The 15,096-nt window shown below is 44.1% G+C and overlaps 1 protein-coding gene across 3 annotated transcripts in view; it reads left to right on the top strand.

Moving 5' to 3' along the window:
• Positions 1-15,096, top strand: part of ZSWIM8 (zinc finger SWIM-type containing 8) — a 66,452-nt gene that overhangs the window by 9,772 nt on the left and 41,584 nt on the right. For all 3 annotated transcript variants that reach the window (XM_075841656.1, XM_075841655.1, XM_075841654.1), the window contains exons 2-4: positions 12,536-12,689; positions 13,193-13,287; positions 14,764-14,936. In XM_075841656.1, the coding sequence (XP_075697771.1) occupies positions 12,536-12,689; positions 13,193-13,287; positions 14,764-14,936 (422 nt within the window). The remainder of the gene's footprint in view (positions 1-12,535; positions 12,690-13,192; positions 13,288-14,763; positions 14,937-15,096) is intronic.

The following is a 15,096-nucleotide window of genomic DNA, read 5'->3' as shown; positions in this document are numbered from 1 at the left end:
GGCACAAACTCATTCAACTGGAAAAAAAATAATTCATAGACGCATAATTTTTTTTTACGGACACTCGAAAAAAGACCCTTATTTTTATGGTCTGTCCAGGAATTTATGGACGGTTGGCAACCCTGCGCCACAGAACACATTTCCACTGCTCCGAAATACAGCGGCGGCGTGCTTTACACAAGTACAGCCATATGGTAATCTAAGGCTTGTGTGCAACCGTGGAAACCCATTTCATAAAGGTCCCGACGCACAGTTTTTGTTCTGATATCACTACCAGGGGAGGTTTGAAAATCGGTAGTGAGTAATACAACAGAGGATGCACTACCTTTACGTGCCACAAACTTCTCCACTCGGCGCCCCAGCTGTGAGTTTCTGTGGTTCTATTATTATTCCTTGTAACGGCCCCGGGCCTATCGTCCCCACTTGCCCCTTCTTAGGAGATGCCAGCACTCACTCCCGCTCCGCTCTGCAGTGTCCTCTAGGGTGCGCGCGTGCGCTTGCTCCCGGCCTTAACCCGTTCGTGTCCGTCAATACGCCTTTGCACGGCGCTGCATCAGAGTAAAGCAGCGCCCCGGGAGTAGTAAAAGCTCCATGCTCTCCGCTACCGGAGGTAGCTGAGGGCTTTTAGCAGCGCTGCTCAAGCAGGCGGATCCAAATCTGCCCGTTTACCCGTTAGATGCGGCGAGCGCCGAATCTGAGTGGTTTTGGAGGGAGGAAGCTCCCCCTCTGACTCCACAGGTATAATCGATCGCAGGGTGCCGATTACTGCTATGGCAGCCTGGTGCCTAACAAAGGACCCCAGGTGTGCCTCTAGTTAATGTTTGTTAGGCCATGCCTAACAGATGCCAGCCGGTTTTACACTGACTGGCATAAAGATCAAACGATCGCATAGTAAAGTCCCCTAGTGGGACTAAAGTTAAATAAAAGTTTAATGTTAGTAATAGTATAAAAAAAAATTAAACCCCCCATGCAAAATGCTTTATTATGAAAAAACAAAAAAAGAGAAAAAGTTACACATATTTGGTATCACCATGTCCGTAACAACACCAACTATAAAGCTATTACGTTATTTAACTCGCTCAGCGAACGACGTAATTTTTTTTAATGAAAAAAATTATGCCAGAATTGCTGTTATCTGTTCATCCTGCCTTATATAAAAAAAATGTGATAAAAAGTGATCAAAAAGTCGTATGTACTCCAAAATTGTACCAATAAAAACTACAAGTCGTCCCGCAAAAAAAAGCCCTCATACAACTGCAGCAACGGAAAAATACAAAAGTTATGGCTCGTTGAATGAGACGATGGAAAAACATAAAAAATAGCCTGGTCATTAAGATCTAAAATAGGCTGGTCATTAAGGCCTAAAATAGGCTGGTCATTAAGGGATTAAAGGGCCAGCGCGCGCACATGAAGATTATTACAAATTAGCCCCTGATCACCCTGGACTATAAAAAGGGTTCTGCACTTTCACTCCTTGCCTGAGCGTTGTTGTGTATTCCCATGTTATTCTTAGAAAATGGTCCCTTAGTCGTATCCTGTTCCTATGCGCTGCTACCTGTATTCCGTGCTATGTTTGTTCCTGAGCCTTAACTAGTGTTGGTGTCATGTTGTGCCACCTGTCACGCCTGCCGTCATACACCACGTCTGGGGTCATCTGCGACGTCTGATATCCGCTACGTGTGGCGTCGTCTACCTTCAAGTTCCATCTGTACCTCCGCCTCTTCCACTGTCTGGACTATTTCAGGTACTCTTGTGCTAGGACTTTGTATAGACTGTTGTTTGGCCAGCTGCTACTCCGCTACGGCGGTGCGGCCTAGTGTGTCCACATTCCCACGGATCGTGACGCTCCTAGATGCTTCCACTTCACAACAATACCACTTAGGCTAAATTCAGACAAGCATGTCCATTTTGCGCGTGTAAAAAACGCAGCACTTTCATTTCATGTCTGTGAGCGCTGCGTATTGGCATCCGTGGGCTTTGCGTGTGGCATGCGTTTATTTCGCTGCATTTCTTTGTAATTGATGCATGAAACACGGAGAGCACACGGATGTCGCCCGTGTGCTGTCCGTGGTTTTCACGCACCCATAGACTTTAATGGGCGACTAGGTGCACAAAAATGCACCAATATAGGACATAAAGGTATGTTTCACGCAACGAACACTCACGCATTTTTGAATTGCCCCATCGAAGTGAATGGGTCCGTGTGCTGTGAGTTATTTCAATACACCGCACACGGACGAGCATTAAGGCTCATTCAGACGAGCGTAATACTCGTCCGTGTGCTGTGCGTTGAAATAACTCACCGCTCACGGACCCATTCACTTCAATAGGGCCATTCACACATGCGTTCTTTTTCACGCAGCGTATCCTATATTGGTGCGTTTTCACACACCTGAAGTCAACGGTGCTTGAAAACCATGGACACAGAAAAGCAGAGAAATAAATGTAAAAAAATAAATAATGAAGTTCTTGCACGGAAGTAATAAACACATGCCACACGCAAAACACACTGATGCCAATTTGTAACGCACACAGACAAGAAATATAGGAAAAACACTGCGTTTTTTACGCACGCAAATCGCCCATCAGAATGTACCCTTACGCTCGTCTGAATGAGCCATTAGAGGTGATTGAGACAGATCAGAAATTTCATGAACTGACTTCCTATGACTGTGCCAAGCATCACTGAGCTCTTTATTATCACCCATACTGCTAGCAATGTTTGTCTATGGAGATTGCAGGCTGTGTGTGCTTTATTTTATGCACCTGATTGCAATGGGTGGGGTTGAACTCAATAGTTAGGAGGAGTGTCCACATACTTTGGCCATATGGCGGCAGATTTAGTCTCATGCACACGAACGTATTTTTTTCCTCCCGTAAATACTGGCGTAAATACGGGTCCTTGGTCACACGTATTCGACTCGTATTCCACCAGTATTTACGGACCCGTACCCGTAAATACTGGCCTGTTGTCACCAGTATTCCACCCGTATTTACGGACCAGTTTTCAATGCAAAATTGCATTTCACTAATCGGCAGCCCCTTCTCTCTATCAGTGGTGGATAGAGCGAAGGGGCAGCCATTTCGGGCAGAGTTTCCGCAGCGGAACGCAGCGATTGTAAGTAAAAGAAGTTCATACGTACCCTGACCGTTGTCTTGGTGACGCGTCCCTCTTTTGACATCCAGTCCGACCTCCCTGGATGACGCGGCAGTCCATGTGACCGCTGCAGCCTGTGATTGGCCTATGATTGGCTGCAGCGTTCACATGGGATGAAACGTCATCCCGGGAGGCCGGACTGGAGGAAGAAGCAGTTAAGTTAACTTTTAATACTATTAACTTCAGCGGTAGTCACTGTCCCGGGTGCTGAAAGAGTTACTGCCGATCAGTTAACTCTTTCAGCACCCTGGACAGTGACTATCCCCTGACGTCGCCTTGCAACGCTCCCGTAATTACGGGTGAACACACATAGCCACCCGTAATTACGGGAGCCCCATAGACTTCTATGGGGCTGCCCGTGCCGTAATTACGGCCTGAAATAGGACATGTTCCATATATTTCAACGGCCCGGGCACGTGCCCGTGGCCAATAGAAGTCTATGGGCCCGTAATCACAGGCCATAATTACGGCACGTAATTACGGGCGTTTTTACGTTCGTATGCATGAGGCCTAAGACTGATGTTTCATACGCTATTCTTAGGCCTCATGCACACGACCACATTCGGTCCGTGATATACGGACCGCATGTCGTCTCCTAGCATCATAGTTATGTGTGACGCTGGGTGTCCCTGCCTCCCCGCAGGAATACTGTCCTGCACTGAAAACATGTTTGAGTACGGGATAGTGTTCCCGCGGGGAGGCAGGGACACCTAGCGTCACACATAACTATGATGCTAGGAGACCGGCTCCCTGAACTGTGTTCAGTCCTGGAAATGTGGCCGACATGTGGTCCGTATATCACGGACCAAACACAGTCATGTGCATAAGGCTTAAGTGTGTTGCCCGTAGGAGTAAGATGCGCCTCTTAATAAATAATTTTGCATCGTCTGCTGTCCGTGCACCAGAAGTTGACATCTATGCCAGGAACAAGCTGGCGCAGATTTCAGCTATACCAGGTGCTTCCCAAAAGTAATGAGAGTGGTTTCCCAAAAAATCCTTTTATCCAAAAAACATACAATTGGGCCTGATCACCTTCAAATGAAGTCCCCTGAACACAACGTTTCCAGCGACACTGCGTAGCAGTGCTGGAAGTCTTCATGTGAGAGATTGTTCAGAACCCTCATCGAGGCTGACTGGACGTTTTCAACAGTACCAAAATGCTGTCCTTTTAGGTGAGTTATTTTGGGGAACTAAAAATTCACACGGTGCCAAGTCAGGACTACAGAGTGGGTGAGGATTTATAAGGTCGCCCTGAGTTCTGTTTATCCTCAACGGCTTCCCTTCCATCCTTGAAGGCTTTGTGCCATCTGAAAACTTGGGCTAACGACAAAAGCAGCTTCCGCATACGCTGTCTTCAGCATCTACGTTTTTTTTAAGAGGTTTTTCCAAGTTTCACGCAAAATTTGATTGTGTAACACTGCTCGATAGGGAAAAACAAGGTTGCACTTTTGTAACGTACCGATACTTCGAAAGGCTTGGGCTCAACTGAGGATGGTTCCGCCGTATACTTGAGATTTCCCAGCAACAACTTCCATCGCTACTTTTATCGCAGATACCTCCTGGGGAAAACCATTCTCGTTACTTTTGGGACACACCTCATACTTTACGCTAATTTTCTAAAATTATGGTAAATTTGCGGGCTGGTGGGTTGCCCCCCCCTTGCAGTCCTCCCCTTATTAATACCGCAGACTTGCAGCTATTAGTCCTCTATATTCTTTGGTAGGCTTTAGTAGCCTAACGACACAGTAATTATTTCTTTTTTTGTGCCGTTTTGACTGTTGGTACAGTGGACCCTGTAATATGCTGCCCTTTATAAGAGCACTCCAGGGAAATCTTTTTTTCATTACTCCATTTTTAAGCTAGTTTGGGTGAATGGTAGCAAAGTTCTTTAACCGGAGCTTTTATTTTAAAGTTAACCACCGTTCAGTCACTAGACCTTCACTCTGGCTCCCCGAATCCTACAGCATCTGCTGTGAACCAGAGGTCAGTCCCCCTATACATGCCTATGAGACTCAGTCCACACCACAAACACAGAAGAATTCAGGGTGCCCGAGTGCGGGTCACCTGACTGAAGGGTAGTTTTGGAAATGAGTCGCTAATTTAAAAATAAAGCCACCGGTAAGAGAATAAATGTCACTACCTTTTACCTAATCTAATATACAAACCTAGGGGAAGAAAAAAAAAAAAAAAGGTTTCCCCGGAGTGCTACTTAAAGAGGGCAGCATATTCTCAATTGCCTGATCCGCTTCTGAGGATCTGTCCCACCATGAAATGGAAGTTCTGAAACAATATAAAACAGAAAGTGAAGAAAGTGTAGAAGCTTATATATAAATAAAGATAATTTCCAAAGTTTTAGAAAATGTAAATCTGGAAAAATCTAAAGCAAAATAGTTGGCACTGACGGTGCTTCTCCCTGGTGAGTCATGTTCCGGGGAGGAGGTCTATCCCCAGGTAACCTATTTCTCCTTAAACTCTCCAGGAATTTCTTTGTAGAGTGCCTTGCAGTGCACCACGTTTCATTTCCTTTTATTTTTTGGCAGTACAATACACTGCAATTGGTACGCCTTGGAAATAAATATACTTGGCAGAAAATCTTATGAAAACGCTCCCTTCCTCAGTTTTTTTTTTTCTCTATGCACTATGACCCTGTAGTCTTTTTGCCAGTTCAAGGTATATGTTGTTCAATGTCTAAATTTAAACCATGTGTAGTTAAAGCAGTATGTGTTCTACGCGTGCATTTATTTTGATATTCTAGATCATTAGTTTAAGGTGAAGATTAAAGGGGTTCTCCTGTCATAAGAGATTGATCGCCTACCCTCAGGATAAGCGATCAACATCCCCCGCCAATCAGCTGTTTTGAAGGATTGTAGGCTTGTATGCTTCATTCCTCATTTGCTCGTACTGTGAATCGTAGTATCGTTGTCTTGAACTAAGTCAGGGAAAGTAACCAGGAAAGCAGTCCGTATGCGACACGCCAGAGGATGAGATAGGAATGTAGTCAGGAGAAAGCAAGGGGTCCGTACCGGGAGTAGAACAACCAGTACCAGGTGAATAATCCAATGGAGCAGACAGAAGCGTAATCCAGGATCGAAGTCAGAATCCGAAATCAAGGGTTTGCATAAACCGCACAGAAACAGGAGCCAGGCAAGGAAGAAACTTCAGCAGACGACTTGGTACAGCTAAAGCCTTCGGTTTACTTTTTTTTTTTCCCTTCATTTTTTTCCTCCACTCCTTCCAAGAGCCATAACTTTTTTTTAATTCTGTCGTCGTATGAGGGGTTGTTTTTTTTTTAAGGTGTTATTTTTTTTCGCTCCCAGTGTGCTTTTGGCATCCGTCGGGCTGCTATACGTCGGTATATCTTTTGAGGTATCGAATACCGTATGCTATATATAGTATAATTTTTATTAAACATGGGAGTCTATGGGTGATGCATGCCATATGTCACAGGCATCCGTTAAACATATACGTCATTAGTTTTTCAATAGCTTTTCATGATTTATATGTTAACCCATTAGTGACCGCCCTTACGTGTTTTTATGGCTGCCACTAACGGGCTTTATTCTGATGCAGTAGCCTTTTTATGGCGCTAAATAAACATCGCTGGGAGCAGTTAAATCTCCCTTCTCTCAGTTACCGGGCTGGGAGCAGACCTGCTCGAACGGGCAGGATCAAAATCAGTATAGATCCCGCCCATTTAACCCCTCAGATGCGGCGCTCAATAGCAATACATTGCAATATAGAAGTATTGCAGTGTATAATAAAAGCGACCAAATAATTGCATAGTCAAATCCCAGTATGGCCTTAACAAACCGACCATAGAGTTAGCCTGCTGCCCCCTAATCCCAAGGCTGCTGCTGTCCCAGTATTGTTCCTGTTACTACCGTCATGCTGCTACAATTAACACATTCATTTTTAAATAATCTTAGTGCCCCCTAAAAGGGTGTCACACAGTGGCCCAAATAGTGCTGCATATAGGACCCCTAAAATAGTGCCACACATAAGGATGTCCAAAAAATAGTGCCATACATAGTGTCAACTAAAACTGGCACATATCTTAAGTGCCCCTTAACGTCCTCTATCTCCTTTTCCATGAGGCATGATGATGTCATCACACTGGCTTGTGCATAAAAAAATGCTGTCGCCACAGTCTTGCAGGGCCCCCTAGTACGTGCTGCTGCTACTTCTTTTAATGAATTGTATCCGCATCCTGAGGACACTGATACAATTGAATCTAAACAGGTTGGGGTCCTATTTCTCTGCAGTTCTTATACATCTGCTTTTTCAATTTCTCGTTTGTCAGAACCGTGGATAATTGGCTTAATCCCCCCTGCACACAGGAGCGGAACTAAAAAGTTCTGGTACCGCACACACGATCAGTCACATGACTAGAAAATGCAGCATGGGGACGTGGGAGGCATCAAATCCCAGATCAGACCCCTATATTAATTCAGACACCAGGCTCCCTGAATTAAATCAGAACTCGGACCAGATGCTAAATTAGTTCAGAGACCGGAGCCCCTAAACTAAATCAGACCTCAGACAAGACCCCTAAATTAAAGGAGGAGTCCCAAGATTTCCATTTTTCATCTATGTAGATAGATAGGTGATACATTTCTGATCATTGGGGATCCTACCAATGGGACCTTCACAGATCACAAGAACAGGGTCCCAAGCTTCCATTCCTCCTTAATGCACGACCGCAGTGAGGAGAACTTTGAATAGAGAGGTGGATAACCATGTTAGCTGCCCCTCCATTATAAGTCTCTAGGACTGACAGAGACAGACGAGTACAGCGTTCAGTCCATCAGTCCTATAGACATTAAATGGAACGACCGCCGCTTCATTAGAGCTCCTCCTCACGGCTGGGGGCTGCAGAGAGGAGGAATATGGGGCTCGGCAACCCGTTCTAGTGATTGGTGGGGGCCCCATCAGTGGGGTCCTCAGAGATTTGTCACCTATAATGTTAATCTTGTGACAACTCCTTTTTAAATCAGACCCCAGACAGGCCAAAATAATAGAGACCCCAGACTAGACCAATATATGTTAATTCTTTATTTTTCGTGTGCATGTTTTTGTGTGTACCACAAGGGTACTTTTACATTTTGAATTTTCCTTATAATGCATTGGAATACATGTGTATTGCAATGCATTACTGTCTGCATTCGAAACCGGAATTAGCTCAGGACAGTCCTGGAGACATTTGTTAGGCTGTCCCTTTAAAATAGTGACCACCGAGGCTGACGATCAGGGGGGCAAAGAGAGTCCCCTTCTTTTTGTTATACTGCGATCGCTATTGATCGTGACATCACAAGGTTTAAACATCCTGGGATCTGAGCTTTCTCCGATCCAGGGCGTTGTCCCAGGATGCAGCCTGCGATCACAGCGCTATGTTCTGTGCTGGAAGTGAAGTGCTGGCTTCCAGCGCTGTACGTTTTACCATTATCCGTGGATAGGTGATGAATGACATGTCGCGTACTATTACTTCGCTATTGCCAAGGTCTTAAGACAACACAACCTAACTGTACGTTGTGTTGCTGGTGCGGGCTCAGAAGATCGCCAGGGTGTCAGCTGTGTATTTTTTTAGGTTTCATGTGGCTAAAAAACGTTTTTCTTTTAATCCGGTTTTTATGCCCCTCCCACATGCCACAGATTTGCGCTAGGTGCTTGAAGATTTGATCATAACCAGATCTTAGCGACACCTGCTACTTCTTCGATTTGCATAACCTTACAGCTTGTCCTTCTTGGTGTTGCAATTTCAATGTTGAGGAGTGTATTATTGCTCCAGTGCAGTGCAATATGGGCCCTTTCTCACCCATCTGAGACCATGATATTTTGTAATTTAGTTTCCATTCTTCGTTCCAACTTCCTTACATTAACCGCCGTGATCAAAGAGCAGAGAATCCCTCTGCAGTTAGCCCTGGGGATCTACAAAGGACCCCAGGGCTGTCTGTTAAGGTTTGCCTGCTGTTAGGGTACACTATGTGCTGCCCTAACAGCAGCCTGTGTAAAAGTGACACAGTATAATGTAGGAGTATGCTAATACATTATAAGTAAAAATAGAGTTGAAAATAAAGTTATCCCTTAATGGGATTTTAAAAAAAAGTAACAAATAAAAAAAAAAGAAAAATATGTCTAAAAAAAAAGCAATTATTTTGCATAAAATATATTTTATTGCCCCTACATTAAGGTATCTAAATGACCGTAAGAACCTGAATTAATCTAACAGGCTATTTAGCGTGAAACGTGAACAGTATAAAAAATAAACATGAAAAACTATACCGAGAATCGCTTTTTCCTATATTCACGCTGTAAGTATAATTGTTTTTTCCACCCCCAAACTGTGAACAACCCCCCCCCCGCCCCGCATAAAACTGTTCTCCTGCATAAAACGAGGCCTAATACGGCCACATCAATGAAAAAATAAAAAGTTATGGCTGATGAAAGGCAGAGAGGTAAAAACTGAAAAATGCAGCTGGTCATTAAGGTCTTTTCAGGCCCGGTCATTAAGGGGTTAATGCATCGACGTACATAAACAAGTTAACAAAGCATCATTACCCGACCCAAGAGCTCCCACCCCATACTGTGCCCAAATAATATTACCATAATATACTGAAATAATATTGAAATGCAGCGCTCAATTAATACTGCCACACTGGCAAAATAATACCGCTATACAGCACTTACATAATACAGCAATGTAGTGGCCAAATAACATTGTGGAGCAATGACAAAATAATACTGCCGTACTAAATCTAAGTAGGGTAGTCTATGGGGCTCCCGTAATTACGGGTGGCTACGTGTGTGCACCCGTAATTACGGGAGCGTTGCTAGGCGACGTCGGGATAGTCACTGTCCAGGGTGCTGAAAGAGTTAACTGATCGGCAGTATTAAGTTAACTTACCCAGAACTCTTCTTCTTCCTCCAGTCTGGCCTCCCGGGATGACGTTTCATCCCATGTGACGGCTGCAGCCAATCACAGGCCAATTACAGGCTGCAGCGGTCACATGGACTGCCGCGTCATCCAGGGAGGTCAGACTGGATGTCAAAAGAGAGACGCGTCTCCAAGACAACGGCCGGGGTACGTATGAACTTTTTTTACTTTCAAACGCTGTGGATCCTGATAGAGAGAAGGGGCTGCCGATTAGTGCAGAGAAAACGGGTCCCTGAATACGGGTGACACCGGACCCGTATGTACGGGCACAGGTCCGTAAATACTGGTGGAATACGGGTCGACTACGTGTGACAATGGACCCGTATTTACGGCAGTATTTACAGGAGGAAAAAAATACGTTCGTGTGCATGGGGCCTGAGTCCTTTAAAAGGGTTTTACGGGATTAAGAAAAACATGGCTGCTTTCTTCCAGGAACCGTACCACCCTTGTCCATGAGTTTTGTATGATATTGTATCTCAGCTTTATTAATATTAATGAGGCTGAGCTGCAATTTCACACACAACCTGTGGACTGTTTGGAGGAAAGCAGCCATGTTTTTCCTATCCTGGACAGCCACTTTAATGTACTTTTTGAAAGACTCCGATTTCATACAGAGGTTTTTTTGGTCAGGTTCTGTATGATTTCAACAGAATAAAAATTGTTCCATCGGATACCATATTAGGGACCTATTCTCCACTAGATGCATAGCTGTATACAGCAGCACATGGAGTGCCTATGACTCTGTAGATTGAAGCTGCAGGGATTTCATGTGCTCTGTACAGCCTCCATGTGGCCTAGTGAGTGCCAAAATAATGCCGCTATATAGTACCCACCTATTCACACACACACACACACACACACACACACACACACACACACACACACACACACACACACACACACACAGGCCTGCTTGCAAGGAGGAGCTAAAACACATTTTACATGCTGTTCCATGTGGGCTGTGGGCTGGTGATCTCTACAGAACAGGAAGTGTCAGTCTATTGTGAGGCTCAGTGGCCACAGTGAAAACGACAAGATTTTTAGATTATTTTTTAATATACTCTATATGAACAAAAGTATTAGGACACACATCTTGACCATTGAATTCAAGTGTTTCATGCAGTCCCAGTGCCACAGGTATATGAAATCAAGCACCTAGCTATGCAGTCGAACTTTACAAATATTTGTGAAAGAATGTGTCATTCGAAGGCTGGGTTCTCGCAGAGTTTGGAATTTTGAGGCAGATTATCGCTGCGTTTTTCTCCCACGGCCATTGAACGCCGTGGTCATAAAACGCCGCGAAATACGCTTTTTCTGCATCAATGGGAGGTCACAGGCGAAAACGCCCCAAGATAGGGCATGAAATCAATGGGAGGCATTTTCGGCCGTTCTTTGGTGCGTTTTCCGACGAGGTTTCCGCGTCAAAAAAACGTGTAAAAAAACTCTGTGTGAACTGGCCCTAAAGAGCTCACTAAGTTCGAGCGTGGTCCTGTAATAGGATGCCACTGTTGCAACAAGTGAGTTACTGAAATTTCTATTCTAGATATTCCACAATCAACTGTGAGTGGTATTATTGCAAAGTGGATGTGTTTAGGAATCACAGCAACTCCGTCACGAAGTCGCAGACCACATAAAATTAAAGTGCTGAGGCGCAAAAGTGGCCAACACTCTCCTGACTCAATAACTGCAGAGCTCCAGACCTCCTCTGGCATTCAGATCCGGACAAAAACTGTGCTGTGGGCTTCGTGACATGGATTTCTATTTCTAAATGTATCTGGGATTAGGTCATCAATAAATAAGGATTACATTTATAGAAGGGTTCTTTTTGCTTGTTAAAAGGCATATACATTTTTTGTTAACCTGCATTTCAGAGAGCGCCTTTTCTATATTTACTAAATGTCTATACTGTGCAAATGGCAGCGTAAATCTGACCAAACACACGCCATGCTATTCATGTGATTTTGCGAGAATCGCTGCAGAAAAAGCAATTTGACTACACCTTGTAAATACATCCTAGGGCAGACGGAAGTGGGTGTATTTTTCTGTAATGTCCACAATCCCAATGCTGATGGACATAAATAATTTCGCTTTAGTGCCTAATTAATAAAAAATCCAGTAACCTCTAGTTTAATCGCATTATCCACCAAAGATGTGAAACCCAAAAATGACCATGTAATCTTATTGAATTTGGATATTTTAGCGTGAGGCTCCAGCTTTTGCACCCCTTCCCATATTAGGGAACTTCTTAATACAATGTTATTATTGGCTTGGCTACCTTTGCCACAGGGCCACAGAGGGCATACTGATTTTGACCCTCGGAGTAATAGAAATGTCTGAGTTTGTTACAGCTGACTGCTTTCTGCCTCCATCTGATTATTACTAAATATTGTTATCTTGCATAACAAGCTTTTTTTTCTTCTTTTCCTGTGTGCTTTTTTTTTTTGTAGATGGATTTGTGAATCCACTAGTGGAACTGTCTGCAAAGCAGGTGGCATTTCACATTCCTTTCGAAGTGGTTGAGAAGGTTTACCCCCCGGTTCCAGAGCAGCTACAACTGCGAATTGCATTCTGGAGCTTCCCTGAAAATGAAGAGGATATAAGGTGAGGACTTCACATATGTTTGGTTGGTGAGTGTAATATTCCAGTATCCGGAGTCATAGGCGGTATTTCAGTTCCTTGTATCTTTATTACTTATGAATAACATATGTGATAAAAAAAAAAACATATTTGTAATTGACTTTTATTAAAAATGGTGTTTTATTTTTCGAGATGCAGCTTCTATGCATTCACTATACATAGAAGCTGCAGCTCTGCGTGAATCCGTCAGTACTGTCAGCGCTTACTGTGTCCCATTGATGCCCTCTATAACCCTATTACCAATCATATCTAAGTTGATCTGCACTGTTTGGTATGGGTCTAACAATAAGTTATATCTGCTATTTTATTTTTTCTAATCTGTAGTATGACCAAAATGTTATGTTTAGGCATTAGTTTTTTGCCTTTTTTTGTGCCAAAACTCTGAGGGATGCCATGTACAAGGGAGATCTTTAGAAAAATGGGTCCAACTGTAACAGTAATGAACATACAATCTGCTCCTTTAACAGGTTGTATTCGTGCTTGGCAAATGGTAGTGCTGATGAATTCCAAAGGGGAGAGCAGCTGTTTCGTATGAGAGCCGTGAAGGACCCTCTACAGATTGGTAAGAACTATGAGGTTGCCACAGTCTCTTTTTTTTATTTTTGTCTTCTCTGTAGACCATATATAATGTTTGAGTTACGGTTAATACATTATGTAACTTGATATTACTCCCCCCTCCTTTAATGGTAAAACCAATTTATTAAAATTGCAGGGCATTATTTTTTCTTGGGTGATTCGAGTTGACTTTTTTTAATTACCAAAGTACGTTTTGCCTTGTAAATATGTACATAACAGACAAATAAAATGATGTACCACTAGCGCATTTTTAGGTGCATTAGTTATTTGCACTTATCCAGCCCTGTATGTTCCTGTGAAAGAATGGTCTCCAGTATCATGGACTGTTTTGTTAAAATGTGTATTTGTTGCAAAGCGAGAGGCGTTAGCAGTTTGTAGCTTTTAAATACCAACATTTTTGTTTTTTTTAACAAAGAAATGTGTTCGGCCCCATTCACACGAACGTGCTTTTGCGGCCGCAATTTACCCCGAAAATCCACGGGAGAATTGCGGCCCCATTCATTACTATGGGGCCATGCACACGACTGTGGTTTCCACGGTCCGTGCATCGTCCAGGCTCATAGGAAATAATGGGCGCGGCCATGTGCACGGCCAACGATATGCGGGCGGCTTGCGGGTGACAATCCACCCCCGGCCAACCGAAATCACGGCCGTGCACATGGCTATGGTCGTGTGCATGAGGCCTTAGGCTTCGTTCACATCTGCGTCGGTGGCTCTGTCACGGACCTCTGTCATAGATCCAGCAGGGATCACCAGAGACATTAGCGCAACATGCTGCGCTATTGTGTCCGGTAAAATCACGGACACCCCGACGGAACCCATTAAAGTCAATAGGTTCTGTCGGCCACCGGCCGAGTCCGTTGGGTTATTTCCTTGTTTTGCTCCTCTGATGGAGCAGAACAACGGAATGGCAAAACACAGGTGTGAACCCAGCCTTCCGCCTCATGCACACGACCGTGTGTGCCGTCCGAGTCCCGTCAGTGATCCGAGGAAAGATAGAACAATGTTCTATCTTTCCAAGGATCGGAGACTCGGACCACCCGAGTGGCACCACGGTCGTGTGCACGAGGCACTACTGTTAAATGGTTTTATAGGGAACTGCAGGTAAAATGCACATCACATATATATAAATTGGCAGCACTGTGGGATATTAGAGCTATATGCTACAGCTCCGCATCGGTGCTTCCCTCCCTCCTCTTTGATGTATTCTATAATACATACTGCCAGGCTGTTCCTGTCCTTCCATGCCAGCTGCACAGATGGCACTCCTGCTCTTTTAATACTTAGAGGTCAATTAATGAGAACTTCCTATTGCTTTAATGTAACTGAAGATTTTATCCGTTGATATCCTCTCCTAGAAGTGGGGGCATTAAGGAATGCATCTGGTTTACCCATAGATAATGCTGTGCGTATATGTGCCATTGTGATGACTTGATGAACATTAATATTTTTCTCTTTTCAGGTTTCCACTTGAGTGCCACTGTGGTACCCCCTCAAATGCTGTCCCCAAAAGGTGCCTACAATGTGGCAGTGATGTTTGACCGTTGCCGGATCACATCGTGCAGCTGTACCTGTGGGGCAGGAGCAAAGTGGTGCTCACACGTTGTGGCCCTCTGTCTCTTTAGGATACACAATGTTAGTGACTGGGTCATTATTTTTGTTCCTCTGCTCTGTATCATTTGATATGATGTTTGTGCCTTTAGGATTTTAACCTTAGTACGATGCAATGGAAAATGGAGAAGATAGGTGAAGCATCCATCACAATAAACTCCCGGCTTCATTCGCAAACCACATT

Source organism: Rhinoderma darwinii, chromosome 11, assembly GCF_050947455.1.
Source record: "Rhinoderma darwinii isolate aRhiDar2 chromosome 11, aRhiDar2.hap1, whole genome shotgun sequence".
In the NCBI taxonomy this organism is placed as follows: domain Eukaryota; kingdom Metazoa; phylum Chordata; class Amphibia; order Anura; family Rhinodermatidae; genus Rhinoderma; species Rhinoderma darwinii.
Note: the sequence above shows the minus strand (reverse complement) of the source record. Positions and strands in the feature narration are given on the sequence as shown.